Source organism: Colossoma macropomum, unplaced genomic scaffold, assembly GCF_904425465.1.
Source record: "Colossoma macropomum unplaced genomic scaffold, Colossoma_macropomum, whole genome shotgun sequence".
In the NCBI taxonomy this organism is placed as follows: Eukaryota; Metazoa; Chordata; class Actinopteri; order Characiformes; family Serrasalmidae; genus Colossoma; species Colossoma macropomum.
Genome location: NW_023494800.1, coordinates 16623117 through 16641111, shown reverse-complemented (window position 1 = coordinate 16641111; position 17995 = coordinate 16623117). Strand labels below are relative to the sequence as shown.

Genomic DNA, 17995 nt, shown 5'->3' with positions numbered 1-17995 from the left:
GAGTTCAGTCATCATCAACACGTAACCGTGATGTCTACAGAGGTAAACATCATTTGGATGGTAAAGATGTGTCTTAAGGTAGTATAGTTATAAATTTGATTAATAGTCTTAGAACATCCCTCTGAGTCAAAAAGAAAAAAAAAACATGGCATTTGCATTTGCATCCTACACTGTCAAGCCATATATACTGAAACCAGAATCTAAAACCTACCAACAGTTTGCTTTGACACAAGTTTAGGTAGTCAGATAAGCATGTGCTACAGGACCATCATCACCAGCTCAGGAAAGCTAGAGCATCTACGTTGAAAGACAAACAGCATTTTGATCTTTTTTAGGTAATGACAACGCTTATGCCATTATGGCCTTTTTTTTGACATCTCTGGATGAAAATGGCTAAAAAAACCTCAAGACATCATTATACCAAAAACAATAAATACCTAAAGGGCTTTCAGCTCCATCTAGCTGAGTGGAACCGAACAATATGCTTCTGTAAGTGCAGCATGTCAAGTCGGAAATAATTTGTCTGCACCTATGCTCGTTCCGAACCGCGTCGATGCTTCAAATGTACTGGCACATTTAATTTGAAAAATAAATGGAGGAAAACAGAGGAAGGAATAAAAGCATTCTATAGCAACGCAGACAGGCCTGTCGGAACAGACACAGGTGCAGCGTTCAGGGTCAGCACTCGTCTATCGTCTCAACGTGGAGCTGACTGGGACTGAGATCGGCTGTACTTGATGGATCGCGCTTTTGCTTTTCTCTGTTCCAATTTTTTTAGGTGTGAAATGTTTAGGACGTCAAATGCACATAGTCTGGATTTACCAAAAAAGGTGTTAAAAACGGTGCCACGAGGCCTGGCCTGCTCACAGTATAGAGGATAGGATCTGATGAGATTTTGGTTTGCAGGAGAAGAACTCGATGCCTACACAGTGCAGGGGTGTCTTGAGGCGCTGTGTATATGTAACCCTCACAGGAAAGCAGACGGCGACACTGGTGATGAAGAAAGGAATGGGGAGGGCTAAATGTGGGGGGAGTTCAAAAACAACAACAACAGAAAATAAAGCATGACTAAGAAAAAAAAAAATTCAGAACAAGGCACAGAAGTTTCTGCAAATGGTAGGAACTGAACAAAAGTAGTACCAGCAGTTTGGGAGGTGTTGAATGGTGAAGCTCTCTACAATGATATCTGGCAACATCTGGCAACCAAAGCCCACCCCGTACCTCCCCCCAGAAGCACCCACCCCTTATCGCCACCACCCCTGCCTTACTCAAACACGGATGCCTACGTCTTCTCAGTTGTCCAGGTAGCATTCTACATCATTCAATCCCTAGGAAGAAAAACAACAAAACATTCCCCAGTCTTTACCCCACCATGCCCCACCCCTCCCACCCATCAAAAAACAAAAACAAAAGAAAAACAAGAAAAATAATAATAATAACAACACCAGAGGCTTGCACAATCAGATATAGTACTCCTTCTTCTCGTCCGAGTTGTTGTGTCCGCCCTCAGCGTTGATGATGGCCGTGTCGGCGTCTGCTGCGTCGTCTGCCCCTTTCGCTTCGTGTGTGAAGTAGGTGCCTGTGGAAAGTTTCAAAGAAAAGCTCGTTGATAAAAGTAATATCCCTGGCACCTCGGGGCATCTGATTGATGCAACTGGTGGGTCTTAAAAGAGATTAAAGACTGTCTGGAGTAGCTTCTTTAATTTAGAGCGAGGGGTCGATCCCGCAGACTTTAAAATGCAAGTGCTATGCCTGCCTAGAAGTAAAGGTCTTCAGTGCTCTGTATGCTGTGGTGCTATGCTGCTTTTTATGTGCAAATGTTAGCAGAGCCCCACAAACCAATTCCAAATGATAAAACATGGGAGACAGTTTGATTACAGAATACATTTCCGCTGCTCTCATCTGCAACGGCAAATGAGCACCATTAAAAGCAACAAATCACTGCAAAGCGGGCATGGCACATGTTTTGAAGAACAAGCCTGTTGATCATTTTGCTCCAAGTCACCATTAATACATGAAAATCTATTCCTCAATTTCCATGAAAACCTCTCCAAATCAGAAACGCTGGAGGTTTCCATTTGGTTCGACGTGCGCTTCAGGATTAACCTTGAAAGTGTAACAAGGTGGCGGGAATAACCAATCCACTTCAAACTTCATTTCCGAGTGGTATTATTCCTGTCCCCACAGTCTACTCCTTAATAATGAAGGCAATAGCCTCAATGAAAAGTGGACCCACTTTATAAGGAAAAAAAAAGGAAACACAACTGCACCAATCGCAGAGGGACAGAAGTGTCAGCCATAGGCCGGCTCCAAAGACTCACAGCCATTCTACAATGACTGCACCTCCTCTGAGTCCTCGCAAACCAAAAATCTTACCCCAAATAATTAGCAGGTCTCTTGACCTCATCTTTGAGAGTGTGTCCAATTTGTGTGAGAAATGAGCTGCCTACGCACCTTTGTGTCTCGCGAAGTATCGTCCCAAAATGATAAGCAGACAAAGCATGGCGAAGACCACCACGGCCACCACTCCTCCAATAACGGCATGATCCACCGCTCTCTGAGCTCCTGCTCCAGCTCTGGAGTCTACTGGGGCGAGAACACAAAGATTCCACATTGCAGATGATGCTTTAAAAACAATGACAAAAATCATTCAGTTTACAAGTGTTTTAAGCATATTTAAAGCCCCAATTAAGAACTTTTTAGTAGCTATTTCAAGACAAATATAGGCCCTGTATTCATGGATGTACAAAGATCGTTGGTTTCTTTGTACGCCTGCAACATGTGTTTTGGTCATTCCTTGCCCTGCACACGGAGGATGGGTCGGCACAACGCATTGGGAGCTCCATGGAGATTTGTGTGGAAATTAATCCATTTGATAAGAAACCTGGTGAGCATCTAAACCCAGTGCAATCATTTGAGAACTTGGTGGTCCCATCAGCTGGCATAAAATGTGCCTGGGAAATGCACAGCTCTTGGCTGGATATAATGTAATAGGTACCCTTTAGATCTTTGAATCAGTTGGATTGTCGTGTTCATGCGGATTTGAAGTTCTGAGGCCTATTTGACTTTGACTTTATTGCCTATTGTCCTTGCAGCCCGACAAGCTTTATGCTCTCTCTAATGGTTTGGAGACATCATTATTGTTTTCTTTCTCCTTTTTTTCATGGCTCTTCAAACATAACCTTAAAAGCCAGAAGCCAGTGCTGTAAACATCAGCATGAACTCTGGACCACAATTTTTCTTAACAAGTTCAAGAGTTGCACACTTTGACCAGACGAGGCCTTTTGACTGACATGCATAATGACCATCAACAGACCACTGCTTTTGCGCTTCTTCTCCAAACTTCTAAAAGCAGAAATAAACTGATAACACCTAGTAATGCCCTGTTTTCGACTGCTTTGTAAAATATAGGAAGCAAAACGTTAGTGCACTAATGTGTCATTTAAAGTAGCCAAAGACATGCTTACATTCAGTATCTTTGAGATTTTCAATACATTTATTTATTTCCTCCATTTGTATTTTAAGATATTTTAAAATCATCATAAAACACTCTAAAAAGGGTCTACATTAAAAGAAACTGGAGCTATAGAATGGAAAACTAGCTGACATTCTCCAAATGGAAGAAATAACCTGCATTCTTTTTCTCTTGTTCTATAAATCTTTACAGTATTACAGTATTACAGTAAAGACTAAGAATCTTGTATTTGTTGTGGAACTGAATTAACTTTAAGTATTACGATGTGCAGTGTGCCTTATCAGTCTGGTCAGGTATTTTATCGATTTTAGCCATCAAGATGCGAATAATGTATTCTTACAACTCTCTCAGAGGTGGTTTACTCCACTGAAAACAGTGTAGAATTGTTTCAGAAATGTTTCTTTGTCTGTTTTCATCACTGTGAAATCATCTATGTTTAAATTGGTCATGTTATCAACTAACTATTTAATTTCATTCAATAAGCAACGTCTTGCAAAAGATTTGCCTGGAATGACTCCAAAAGGCTACACATTACTGGTTCAAAGGTACCATAAGCAGGTGGATGATACTCTTAATTAGTTCGTGCAACCTTTCTATTTTAATGGATTTTTTAATTGAGCAGAGTCTACATTACTGCCCCACCATTCTGGAAGTTAACGCCATGACATGCAATATGCATGAAATAGGCTGAGGCTGAGATTAGTGCTTACTACTACTAAGACTACTGCTTACTACGACTGCTGACTTTCTTCCAGTTTGATATTTCTCATGAAGAAAGGGTTTCATCATGGGCTTTTTTCCCTCTTTATTTTCTTTCCTCTTGTACGCTACCTCTACCAGCACCTTTAATGGCTGTGGCTTTGTGAGGCTGGCTTTACATGGTGAAACTTTTCATGGTAAAATTTCACTTTTATATAATATAAACGTTTCATGAAGCAGCCAATCGCAAAAAACCACAGGATCATATCAAACAATATCATTAATACAACACATTGTTGTTATTATTATTATTATTATTGTTATTATTATTATTGTATTTTCCTGCAGCAACACCCAGTTTATGGGTTGTGGCAAAAAACATGGGTAAGTATCTGTGTAAACATTTTATTATATCACTATTATATTCATTATATGAAACATCACAGAAATTCCAAATCTATCTGATCCATTACTTCATAAGGATGGGAGCAGCTTTTTAAATATATATGCATATTTGACCTCAAATTTGTGTTTGTGTACCTTGACCATGCAGATCTTGCGAACACTAATGCATATAACGTTATTTGTGCTCACAAATTGCATGTATATGAAGTAAAATGTTTGAAACCATACTAAACATACCCAATGTAAGAATTTTTGTTTTTCTAGGTTTCGACAGGTAGCTCAGACAGCTAACAGGCTCCTCCAATAATATTCACAGTTTGGTTTTAAGCTGAAATATTTACTGAAGGATTCAAAGTAAAAGTAAAGAATATGTTACACCTACGTTTTACAAGGTTCTATTTAAACCTTGTTTACTTAAACTTGTTTAAGTAGAGCTACCATAAGTAGCGTTCAGTGTGTGGAAAAGTGAATATTCTTAGCTTGCCACTAATATAGTAATTCCCACAAAGGCTTTAGCGAAATTTAGCAATACTGTGCCAATGATAAAGAAAAACACATTGCATTAAAAGATGCATTTGGTTGTAATACATATCTAAAAAAAACAAAAAAAACTTCAAATGTCAAAAATCAATGCAAGCGTATGGTAAATACTTTCTTCTGAGGAGTACGTAGTGGCTTCAGTAGTGCGCCCCCTATTGGAAATCTGTTTCTAGGTCTCTAATGTATGTATATGTAACTGTGGTTTGTAAAGCTGCGTGTGAATGTGTTTGTTCTGCTTTGCTAGCCTGGTGTAGCCTATCATGATCTACATAGCTAAATCATTTTTCTCTTCCTGAGATAAGATGCAAACACAGGCAAAATAACACACCACAGATGACTTTATATAGCCAGAACGATGCAATATAAAACATTCTATTTACTAATCTCCTTAACAAGTGGAATAACTGAATGAGTTGCAAGCAATTTTTAATTGTGTCGCATAAATGTCAAGTTGATTATTATAGGCATGAAAGTTTCACCATGTAAACCAGCCTAAGACCTGTTTAAAGCCCACTGTCTAGAGAAAACTACTCAATTGGAGCTTTGAGTTCCTGCAGAGAGATACACAAAGCACTGACAGTCATAATACAGTTCTTTTGGCTAAAAAAGAAAAACATTGTTACATGTAGTACAGGCAACATTTAATGAACACTCACGAACTTCACACAGAACATACAGAATTTAGTAGTTTCTATATGGCAGTATTACATTACATAGACAGGTCATGAGTGATTTTTGATAGGGTTAGTAAATTTTTGTAAACAAGATTGTTTAAGCTTTGTAGACCAATGAGCTTGATTCTTTGGTTAGCTGGAGCTGTCCTAAGAAAAGATTCCCATCTTTGATCTGTCCAACATAAACACAAACCAGTAGAACTGGTGCTAAGAACAGCAGTGAGGAAGGCAGATGAGCAGTTGGCAATTAATTTCATAAAGAAATGTGGTTTGGCTTGAAACTATTATCTATAAGAGCTCAGAACTGTGACTCAAATAAATCTGGCAAAAGAAATACACTTTGCCCTCGAGACTAAAAATGTGAATCATTGGCAATTTTTAAGAAAGATTTATACCACTTCTGCCGGAGAACAAGGCAGGCCTCTGAGGCGGCACACCGTAATGATATGTGAAGTTTATTGATCAAGTGTAGGGATCCATGACAACCCAAAGTTAATGCCGGTTTGTGGACTTGATTGGTTCTTCACGGTGCAAAGGAGGAGCAAAATTTTTCATCAATATCTCACACTCAGTTCGGAAATTAAAGAGTTTGGTGGGAGATAGAGAGAGAAAATGGAGAGGAGACGGCGCTTCACAGATCCCCGACATCATCTACGCTTCTTACATGCTCACATCCAAGACAGTGCAAGACAGTGCAACCTTGGTGTCATAATCGCAGTTCAACTTCTCAATGGTAATATCAAAGGACTGAAAAGCAGATCTTAAGACAAGTCCTTCAGTGCATTTGATGGTCTATATTTACTATTCCGTCAGTCCTGCCCCCTTAAAAAAACCCTCTGTCTTGACAAAGAAGACAATGAGAAGTGTGAGAGGGCCGGTACGGCTGAGCAATCCAGCGCTTGGTAATCCAGTCACGAGGAGTTGATCAGCCCTCCCTGTTTACTCAGGGCAATCTTCCACACTCATCTCTGGCCTAAATCTGAGAGCTGTGGGATTTCCTGAGGGAGTTCAAAAACAAAAACGGCAGGCCACAACTTATTAGAGGATAACAAAAACCGTGGAAACACACAGCGGTGTGCTTGTACAACATCCTACCCAATCTCACCTCATAAACAACCCGCGTGCGAGATGGGGGAGCGGGATGTGGCGGGGTAATACAGCAGTGCTAGCTGCCAAAGCCAACCAAACATTACTTGATAAACCTAATAGGTTATTTTGACTTCAAATTTCCCCCTTTTTTTCCAGGCAGACGGCAGATTCAATTAAAGTCAGTGGGAATCCGCCTGACACCTAATTCACTCTTGTCAAAGAGAAGGTAAAGATGTGGTTTAACACACTTTCCTATTAAGATGTTAATGTGGACTGGGCTCCAGCGGCAGTCTGGAGGGGGGACGGAGGGATAAACAGACTATGGAAATGTCAGAGATCTCTCCTCTTGAACAACTCCCCTGAATCTCTTCATTCCACACTGCCCTGTCAGCCTGACCAGCGGCTCTGCTAAGCCAGAGATTGGGCGCGCTGCCTGTTCAGGTTGTTCTCGTTGACTGAGTGGACTTAATAATAATTAACATAACTTAACAAATGGAATGAATGCAGGGGAGAGAGCTGTCTGTTCCCGTCCAGCACAGAATGATTTCACCACTCTCTCCCTCTCTTTCCAGCCCTCAACACTCCCTCTCTCCCTCTTTCTTCCTCTGTCTGCAGATAAATGAAGGGGTGTGCGGAGTACAGCCGCAACAATAAGGGAGAAGATTGAAGCTCATGATGGTGCCGCATGTGGCGGTGCACAGGTATGCAGAGCCACACTTAACACAATGACAGAATTGTAATTCAATAAGGGTCCACCGTGAGCCAACAGTTTGGGTAATGTGTAATTTGAGAGGCAGATGGTTTAGAAGTGAGTAATTCTCAAACAACCACGTCTAATCTCATCCAGCCAGTTTGCCTCCAGAATATTCAATAATTCAGAGAAATTGGCATCTTAATGAAACCCCTGAAATTTGCTCTCATCTCAATTGACTAGAATGAGTCATTTAATTACATGTATTGCATGCTGCTTATAGATGAATCATTACCACAAACAGTACTGCTGTTTAACATTTATGACTGCGAGGTAAGAGGCTGGAATACCCAATCACTCATCCTGATTGGATTAGAGGAGAGAGTGAAGGGAGGCAGAGCCTGCTTATTGAATCCTACAGCTTTAAAGCTGGACGTACAGTCAGTGACTGTCAAGCTAACATCCCTGGAGTGATGGCACTGTGCTATGAGGCATACTCGAGCTGCTCTTTCAATGGGAGCAGTTTTGCAATTGCCCTTATATTCTAGGAAATACGGTTCTAGGAAAAAAAACTAATTGGTGTACAACCTTTACATCAGGGGTCTCAAAGTCAAAATACCTGGGGGTCCTTAGTCTGGTCTTCTTCAAAGGGAGCAGGTGGTTGAAAAAAATGCAGGGAACTATCACTAAGTACTACTACTACTACTACTGATAATAATAATAATAAATATTGTTATTATTTTTATTGTTACTATTACTACTACTAACAAAGAGAAGAGTGCAGTAGCTATGTAATGAAGGAATCCACACAGGCAGATTTAACTTTTATTGGTCTAAATTACAATATTATCTAAGATAATTACAGCTTAATTATAGCCATGCCCACTAAATGTGCAGTGTTCATGCTGTGTCAGGTTTCCTTTTGAATGGTTCCTCTTGCATGCAGATTCTATTTATGCTTTTAACAAAATAAGCTAAGCCTAAACAGATTTTATATAGCTTATGTCAGGTAAACAGCCACTGTGTCTCGTGGGAAAAGCAAATCTACCCGTCAAATGTAAATATTTAAAAAAAATTAATGCAGGCAGCATTTATGGATAAATTGTAAATATGTGATGGGGCGTATAAAGCTGTCTCATGGGCCTGATGTGGCCGGTAGGTTGTGACTCCCCGGCTTTACATTATGTGGATGTTCTTTAAACTTTAACAAGGTTATTCACATTTGCACATCTCATTTACAATTTAATTTACATCAAAGGCTCTTTGGGGAACTAGCAGTGGTCCTTCTATGGCACCACTCCAAAGAACCATTTTAGGCGCCTTAATTTTTAAGAGTGTACAATGGCTAAAGATAAGATTTTGATGAGAAGATGGTCCAAGACCAACATGTAAGGTAAGGTCCCGGGAGAAGTGTACTATAGAAGTACTGACTGCTACTAAAGTACTGCTAGGATCCTGGATTTCAGCTCCCTTTTTTTCTCCTCTGATCATACCACCTTGTTCGGCATGACATATTATCTTCAATATCACATCCTTGGTGGCTTAGTTGAAAACCTCGTTTGAATTTGAAAAATACAGATTTAACTATCTGACATTCGTTTCATTCAAGCAATTAGGTTTTTAATACATATGAACAATAATCCAAAAATAATATGCGCAAAGTTGGTATTAGGTTGCAACATGGACAAATTACATTGGTTCAGCATAGCTGCAGCCAGCTTCGAGCCACTGGGTGGTTTCTAAAATCTCTCTCCTCTGGTGAGGTAGGATTGCTGTGGACTCCTGGGGTCCACACCTAAGGCTATTGGCTACAGTGTAGAGGAAAATGAGAGACAACCTCAGTACACAGCACATTCTGGACTCGGCCAGAGGGAGTATCTTCAGCCAAGCTCAGTCAGGCCTGCACTGGCTCATGGGTGAGAGAGCCCTATGGCAAGATGAAAGGGCCTGTGTAAAACCAGCTGAAGTTGTGTATTACTAGACACATGAACTCCACTGGATGCAACAAAAAACTGTGTGCAAAATCAATGAGCATGGCCATATTTTAATACGGTTCGACTAAAAGAACCAAGCTGGCACTGTGCAATACATCAACACAGGCCTTTTTATAAGTCCTCACACTCTTTTTTTTTTTCGTGTGATGTGCAGTGTTGCCTGCATCAAGTTCACAGTATTAGCGTTTAGATTGAGTGGAAAATATGATTACTATCATTTTGGGCTCTTTGAGGCATCTTTGTAAGCTGATTCACTTCTAGCTCACATACACTGTAAATTCAAAGGGAATATCAAAATGCTGCTGTGGCATCACATCAGTTGCAAAGCTTCAAGCCAAAGCCGCTGGGAGGAAAATATGAAAGAAGAGTGATGTAATGGACAGAACTAACAGCCTCACAATCCTGCACAAGTCCCATCTCACACCACCACAAAGGGAAGAGGAAGTCCAAAGCTGACATTTAATTCCACTGTTCAAAGTCCAAATGAAGACAACCGGTGGAGGGAGAGCAAACGAGTGAGAGCAAATAAAACTGGCCGCGATGCCAGGACCTGAAGGAGTGAGCGAAATACCAGCACAAAAGCAATCAGGCCTACAGCAGAAGAGCATGCTTTTCTCTCTGAGGGTCTTGGGAGAGGACTCTGGGGGCTGCCATGCTAGTTCAGTCCAAAACTGGCTCCTTGTGATGGAGTTCATGTCTGCTGGCTGGGAGACGTCAACCAACACAATGAAGTCGTATTGTGGTTGGGGGATTGGCTAGAGAAGGTCATCGAATAAATGCAGTGGTGCCTTTGTAGAGCACATCCTCTGCCTTGCCGAGGAAACAAAAGGTGTGACCTTGTCTGCAGTCACAGTCACATCATCACTTTGCTCTTTAAAACGTGGCATGTAGTGGACACTAAGATAGAGTATGCCGGACCATCATGTATTGATCCACCTATTCTTGTTCTCCATCAGGGCTGACTTTGGAGTATTTAGGATCACAAAGTGTGCCCCAAAATGTAGTGCGTTTGTCTTGACTTGACTTCTGAATGTCTTTGGCTTTTCAAAACTACACAAATATGTCTTGAGATAAGATACAAAATGACAATTCAACAAAAGAACAGACTGTAAGTCTAGACTGAGATCTTGTTGACCATCAACAAAGGTTACGGTGTTGCCTGTATACTTTCAAAGACACTGAGATGATGAGGACTTTATATTATCCTGTGATCGTCCTCGCTGTTTTCAGTGCAGGGTGGGTGGAAAAAAACGTTCTGATATGTACATCTGTCCTCACATGAGCTAAGCCTGTGGCTACACTTGATATTGCTCTCAAAGGTAATTACTTCACTTCCTCCAGATAAGATGGCTGTTGTCGTGTCACTCTGGATTCGGGCGGTCATTGCCCAGTTCTAATAACTTTCTCAAATAAAGCTTAAGGAGCAATAGATAGTATCTTCCAGTGAACAATTAAAATAGCCTTTACTCCAGGGATCAATGTAATTTACTGTTTGTTTCCATGTGTCATAATGCTTTTTTTAGGGTTTCATTTATTTTATAAATGTACAAAACTCAGAAAATTACCCAAAGCCCCAATTATTACTTATTTCAGTATTTAGTAGAAATCTGCAAGGAATATATTTTGCACAACTCTTAGGTCTAGTTTAGGATAATTCTTCATGCTCCAAGTAATCCCAAATGCACCCTGGGGTGGCTTCTTTGTTTGATTTGTAAAATACCTTTTCTGTCTATGTCCTTTTCTCAGTAAGGGCTTCTTGGCAGCTACACATCCTTTTAGGCCAATAGTGTTGAGTTGTCTCCTCACAGTAGGATAGAAAGACCTGTGGATTTTGAGTGAAGTCAGAGTGGAGTTTGATTTTCTCCTCTCTCTCAAAGGTGAAAGCTTTAAGTACTGTTTATCTGATAGTGACTGTTTTAGTGGTCTACCAGGTCCTGCATAGTTGTTAGGAGTCCCATTTTCTTTTTACTCTTTTGATACTTTTTTGAACTCCAGTTTGAGAAACTATTAATTTTTACTTACTTTCCTTTGACTTTGTCCTTCTTTAGCTTAGATCAAATCTTGTAATGGCAACTTTTGACTGGAAATTAAATAAGGGTGCCTTCTGACTTTTGCACACTATACTGTACTGTACCTAAAATTGCAAAAGGATTCTGTCATCTATTCAAACATCAAAAGGACTAGCATGACTTAGAGGAAGAGTCTAAAGAAGCAGCACATCAACTAGCTCCACTTCTAACAAACATAGCCAGGAAATGTGCATTTAAAACATGGTTTCAGTATATTTATAATCTTTTTTCACTGTGTATGATTCTAAAGAGTCCTGATAATAAAGAATTTTGAAAAAGTCTTGCAATTTTTTATCAGTTTTATCACATGATTTGGCCCCAATTATGCAGCTCGGTTTCACAGGGAGAAGCACTTTGGGTTTTTAAGCACTGTGGAGTGCGCTCACTCATCTACTGTGAATATCTCCTCCATTGGGGCTTTGCAGCCGATGATCTGCCAGTGCTATTTTAATTCAGCTTTGAAATCTACACAATTATGTCCAAATAACATTAAAACAAAACGATTTACAATCAGAGATTTAATTTTGTGCATCGTTATGATGTCTAAACCTATTTGTGATTACCCTGCTGATACAGTGACTCATGCAAATAGTCTATACAAGAAAAAACGGCTTTCTTTTATTACAATAAAGCCCTCTAATCAGATCTCTCATTAAATTCGACACCGTTTAGCACAAATCCCACATCAAAACTCTCCTCCAGTGATGTAACATTTAGGTGCTAGATAAGCTTTCACTGAAAAGATAAGCAAATATGGAACACCTGAAAACAATCGCAAGTCAAACGTTAGCGCCGCAAAAAGAAGACAGCTTTGCCTTGGCTGTTGTGTCTTGACTTTCAAAGACGACGGAATGGCTGCAGCAATTTCCTTAATTGTTCTCTCCCTGGATGCCATTTCCATGATGGAAGGAAATGGTGACTCCCCACGTGGAGTGCAGCTCCACAGCAGTCCACTGCATATTACTTATACCTTGACTTAAAGTGTACTGTTATTAGGTTAAGTGATGAGTAACATCAACGGAGGCTGTGAAAGGAACAGTAGATTTCGCTTCAGGAATAAAGGGGCTAAAAGGCATGTAAGCGGGAGTGATACTGTACTTTCTGGTAAATGGCTCTCCAGCACTGGTTGTATAAATGTGCTTTCCTTTTCTACTGAGAAACCCAAATCTCTTCTGAAAGGATGGCCAGGCCAGTGTGTGCCCACAGGCTAGCAAAGCCCATTGCACTCACTCAGGCGCAATCAAACTGACAAGAAGGAAATGTCGACCCTCAGGGCAACAAAAGTGTCTCATTTCAAAGGACGTGTTGATCTCCGAGACAGGAGATCTTCTAATTGGATCCTCTAATCTTCTAATTAAGCAATAGCGATTGCCGTTGTGAGAGTGTGAGCAGACTGTAATGAAAGAGCTCTGCTCTTGGGCCTATGGGCAGATGGATGACAGATGTGTTATTACAAAGCCTGTCTGCATTTACCTGTGTCCCTCCAGCCCAGAAGCAGTCCCGTGCCTTTGTGGGAATGTAATTAAAAATCTCATTGACCCAATCTTTAGCTGTCACTTAAATGGGAGGCTTGTGTATAATGCTTTATTCCACTGTATCCACTTAAAGGTAATTGGTCTACATTGGTTCCACACTGTAAACCTGGATTTAAATGCATTTTCCACTGGGAGATTCATCTGAAATAGGCAGTCATGTGCAATCGAGGGAAAGGAATCTGAACATAAAGCAGTATGTCAATCTTTAAGCAGGCTATCTTTTTACCATAGCTTTTGCAGCCTGCAGCTATCCGTGGTTCCATTTAGCAGTTTACTATTATTCAATGAAGACTTTAACATAAGGCAATCAAAGTGACAGGTAACGCTAAGGCTACGTTAAATCTGGAAAACGTTCCAGACAGACTTTAGGTAGCCCTCGCTGCACAATACATCTGTGATGTCTGACGAGTTCTGTCCAAAAATGGCATATGTTTGAGAAAATTAAAGCTACATGTGATCTGAACACCAGTGAAAACAACAACAAGAAGGTTCCCCTGAGACAAGTGCTTTAACAACAAGAGCCCCCATCTCAGTCTTTTTGTTCAGGCACATTGTGATAATAATTAGTGATTAAACTAAAGCATGGCCCATTGTAGATGACAAACGCTGGTTAGATTCAATTCAATTTCCACTCAATTTCCTCCACTGAAATCTCAGGAGTTATTCTGAAAGGTTGCCGGTTAAACATATTAAAAATCTAATTACCTCAAAAATAAAGAAATCTGATGAGGCCTGTTTGAAAAACAAAACAAAACCAGAAATCCTCCTCATTGAATTTCCAAAACCACAAACTCTGCTTTATCTGACAATTTAGGCATGACACCATAGCAACAGCAGACTAGTGGTCAAAACAGCATTATGGGAAGGACCCCATTACTGATCTGTGCTGTGTCTCACACTTTCAAAGGGCCAGAACCTATCCTTTATGTCTCAGTAACACAATCCCACAGAGAGGCAGAGGAGAAACAGTGGAACCGTAACTGACTTAGCGCCCAAGTTGCCCTTTTCTCTCCTCGGTGTGTGTTCATCATCCTCTTTATGGTGGCCACCCGTCCCCATCAGCTGCAGCCTGAAGGTTTGTCATTACTGCCAGGCATGGCAGCCCCCACAGAGCCATATTTACAGTACACAGGGGCGGACAGAACTGGGCCAGGAGGGGTGACAGGAGGCAGGAGAGCAGAATGAGGACAATCGTTACAAGATGCCTGGACTCTATGGATTTTTAGCTTGACAGGTAAGTCTTGACAGAGGACTTTCTGAAGTACACAAACTAGCTTCACGTTAGATGCACACTGTCCTACTGTGTGCCTAATGGTTTCTGAGTTCAGAAATCTCCTCAATAAATGGAATGTAAATCTAGTCCAGGTTTTGCTTTTTAAAAAACCTGTCTGCCCTTCAGACGACAGAAAACCCTTGGATTTCTGGAGAAGCTTTGTGAAGCAACTTGCATCCCCAACAATCCAGCATTATGCAAATCTGAGAACAACACATTCGACACAAGGGACTGCAGTTGCCCTGCTCTGCAAGAAGCAGGGGAAGTGAGGTTTGTCGGTGCTAATCCAGGATAAGATGTCCCTTCCAGGGAGCCGTACAAAGCTAGGCACAGGCTAGGCCTATTCCTTAGATGCCTCCTTCATTCCCCTGGAGCCATGGGATCAGTGCTAATTCTCTTCCCCAGTCGCCGGGAAACTGGTCGACCGGCTCAAGGCAACCAATCGCAGTGTGCGGAGAGCGGCCACGAACTTGTGCTTGACAAGGCTGGGCTGCAGTGTGAAGCAAAGAGATGCCCTCGAACTCTTCCTGCCTTTACCAGCACGGCAGAGAGAGTAAATGGCTCTGAATTCCACAATGAGCCTCACAACGGTAGGGAGAAAGAGATGAACGAAATGTCAGTAGGTGCCTGGTAAGAGCATGTTACGAGCATGGCTCTTGGAAACTCATTTTGTGTGGCTTTTGCCGAAATTCGTGCCGCTTTGAGAGACAGGGGAGCGCTGGTGTAGCCCTCTCACAGTAGGGAAGCCACTTCCTGGTGGTGCAAATGAAAACCTTTGGCTGGCTGAGTAGATGGAAGCCTGAACAGGTGTGTCTTTAATATAGTCCTCACATCAAAGACATGTCCATGGTAGAGCACAGGCTTCAGAGAGAAAAGTTTCCTTGCTCTCAGCATGGGCTTTTTTGGCCAGTTGCAGTTACTGTGACAGTGGAGTAGAATCTGTGGGGCTCCTGACATTTTTATCTCCCGACTAGGCCAACTCTGGACCAAAATACTAAGACATGTAATTGACAATAAGGAATCATTTAACTTCCAGATCTGTATCTGACAATTTTTACCTTGTAAGCAGCAAAATCCTAAAGGCTGCATCCTGTGCAGTCCAAACATGATCTCATAATGAGAACATCTAGGGTCAACCATGACTTGTAGGGTGCTGGTGTACAAACTGAATGTGTTTCTAAACCAAACCAATGCCTTGTAAAGGTGGCAATCAAAGCAGTCCGCACAATATAGCTGTTGTGGCCCATCGATGTAATGCAAGTAAGCATGACTGAAAAGTTTCCCCAACTCCAGTTAAGCATGCACATGTGTTGCATGTTTGGAGAACACACTCTAGTGAGACTGGAACCAGTGTGTCCCAAGGGGGTGTCTTGGTCCTGTCCCTGCCTTATATTGGTCCTGTCCCTGATTATATTTACTTGTGCCTAGTTTAGCGTGTTTGAGATCTTTTGTTACTTATGGAGTCTTCTGTTTGTGTTAATCCTTGTATTTGATTTCGCAGTTCTTTACCCTTTTAGCTTTTGTTCTTTATGACTTTGGATATGTCTGTTTGTATCTGTCAAAAGACTGAGTCATGGTTGAGTCATGGAGTGCTGCTTATTTTGAAAATAAATTTTTTGTTTACAACTAATAAACTGTCTAAGCACAAATATTCAACCACATCTTTGTTACAGCGGTTATGAGAGCCGTAGCTGTAATGAGGGGAAGTGTTGGAACGAAGGGAAAGTGTTAGTATGGCTAGGTGTTGGCTGCTCTGGTCCTAGCACTTGTGAGGCCGTCGAAGCGTACAGACTGCAGGTGAGAAGATGGAAATACTGCATTCGATTAGATTCCTTATTAGAGTGAGTATCTAGGTAGAGCAGTGTCTGCTGGGGAATCAGCCTAGTCTCAGGTCCAGGCTGACTCTCTTTCTTTTCAGCCTGAGCACAAAACACTAGCCTTCCATGTTCTACTCACCAGTCAGTAGTGAGGAACAGAGAGCAGTGAAGAAGGTGAGTGTGTGTGTTTGTGCATAGAGGCCCTCCCTGTCCACGCTCTCAGACTAATTACTGCAGCATATGTGCATCACCTGTGAGGGGCCTGCAGGCAGTCCTGAAGGCTTCCCCCCAGCACTGCGTCTACCTATCCTGCTCAAACCCTGCTCGCTGGACACAGCACACAGTAGTGTAAAGCACTCCTGACAGCAACACATAAGCCTATGAAACCATGAGGCTACGCTCATGAAAAGGGGGAAATCAAGAGAAAAGGAAGAAGACGGCCAGCACTGAGAAAGTCTGCGAGCCGGCTACCCTTGAAGCTGTGGCAGAACTTGTTCCTGTTGATTGATGAAAGCCCTGGCTGTAATGGCATCCACATGTGACAATTCGAGGATATTAAAGGCGCAAACTCTTCTGCTTCACCTGCTGCCGTCCAGCTGAGAGCAAAGTGGTCATTATCCCGCCGCATTCTGCTATGGCGCTCCCTGCGGTTCAGAGTCTGCTCAATTATCTCCTCCACGCGCGCCCAGCCTGACAGGCATGTTGGCAGGTGTGTCCTTTCCATCGTGTTCACCTCTCCGGATACAGGATTAGAGTGCAGACTGGGGATCGACTTGCGCCGCCGCTCTGGAGCTGTTACCGGCCTGCCCTTTCCTGGCCAGCCGAATGGAAGGGAACAAAAGAGCAAATGCTTTCCTCAGAAGATGGAGCGAGAGAACACAGTAAGAGAGCCCCTGGCCCTATGGAAGATGTGCTTGGCCTTGAATAACCCCCAGAAGTGGGGTGGAGATGTGAGACTAACCTCTTGCATAGGGTTATTATAGTGCAGGAGAAAGGCAACTAGGATGTAATCACTAGCAATCTCAGCCCTGCCAACTTCTAAGAGTTATGTCCATTTCGACTGCCAAAACAAAGGACAGGCTTTTTCCCTATTACCAGGAGGGCTATTTACAAGGAACAAGCAAGTGTGCACCATGCCATAAATTCCTTAGCACTCTGCCACCACAGACGCACAGCATTAGTGCATCAAACAACACAATTCATTTTGCCATCTTTGAAGGGAATTCAAATTTGAGCCTCTGAAAACAAGACATTCAATAACACAGGCTTTATTCTGCCACAAGGACAGGGCAGGGGCATCGTCATGGCGACAGCTTTGAGAGGATGAGAGACACAGTTAACATTGTCATTTTCGGCATGTAAAACAGCTTCGCATCAGTGCCAGCTAAGTTCATGTCAAACAGGGGCTTAGATTTACGGGTGAGGAGAGAGAGAGTGTGTAGGAGAGTGAGTGAGAGAGAGAGAAAGAGAGAGAGAGAGAGAGGGAGAGGAAGGGGAGAAAAGCCTTCAGTAAGCCCTTGCTTAATTTTGGCTTCGCATACGGTACTTGCGGCTTTCTATTCATACGTTTCTAAAGCCTGCTATTCATTTTACAGGCTTTGTTTCATTAAAGACGACTGTCTCTTCAGCATTCAAAAGACAAAATTTTAGACATAATTCATGAATTGGTATTATCAAAGTTGAAGCAGACATTTGGTTAAAGTACATGGAAAATGAAAATCACTATTTCTCATC

At 41.8% G+C, this 17995-nt stretch overlaps 1 protein-coding gene across 3 annotated transcripts in view; it reads right to left on the bottom strand.

Moving 5' to 3' along the window:
• Nucleotides 1-379: 379 nt before the first annotated feature.
• The window catches only part of cadm1a (cell adhesion molecule 1a), a 319800-nt gene continuing 302184 nt past the window's right edge, over nt 380-17995 (bottom strand). For all 3 annotated transcript variants that reach the window (XM_036589139.1, XM_036589141.1, XM_036589140.1), the window contains 2 exons: nt 2455-2586; nt 380-1579 (listed from right to left, as the gene is read on the bottom strand). In XM_036589139.1, the coding sequence (XP_036445032.1) occupies nt 1461-1579; nt 2455-2586 (251 nt within the window). In that variant the 3' untranslated portion in view covers nt 380-1460. The remainder of the gene's footprint in view (nt 1580-2454; nt 2587-17995) is intronic.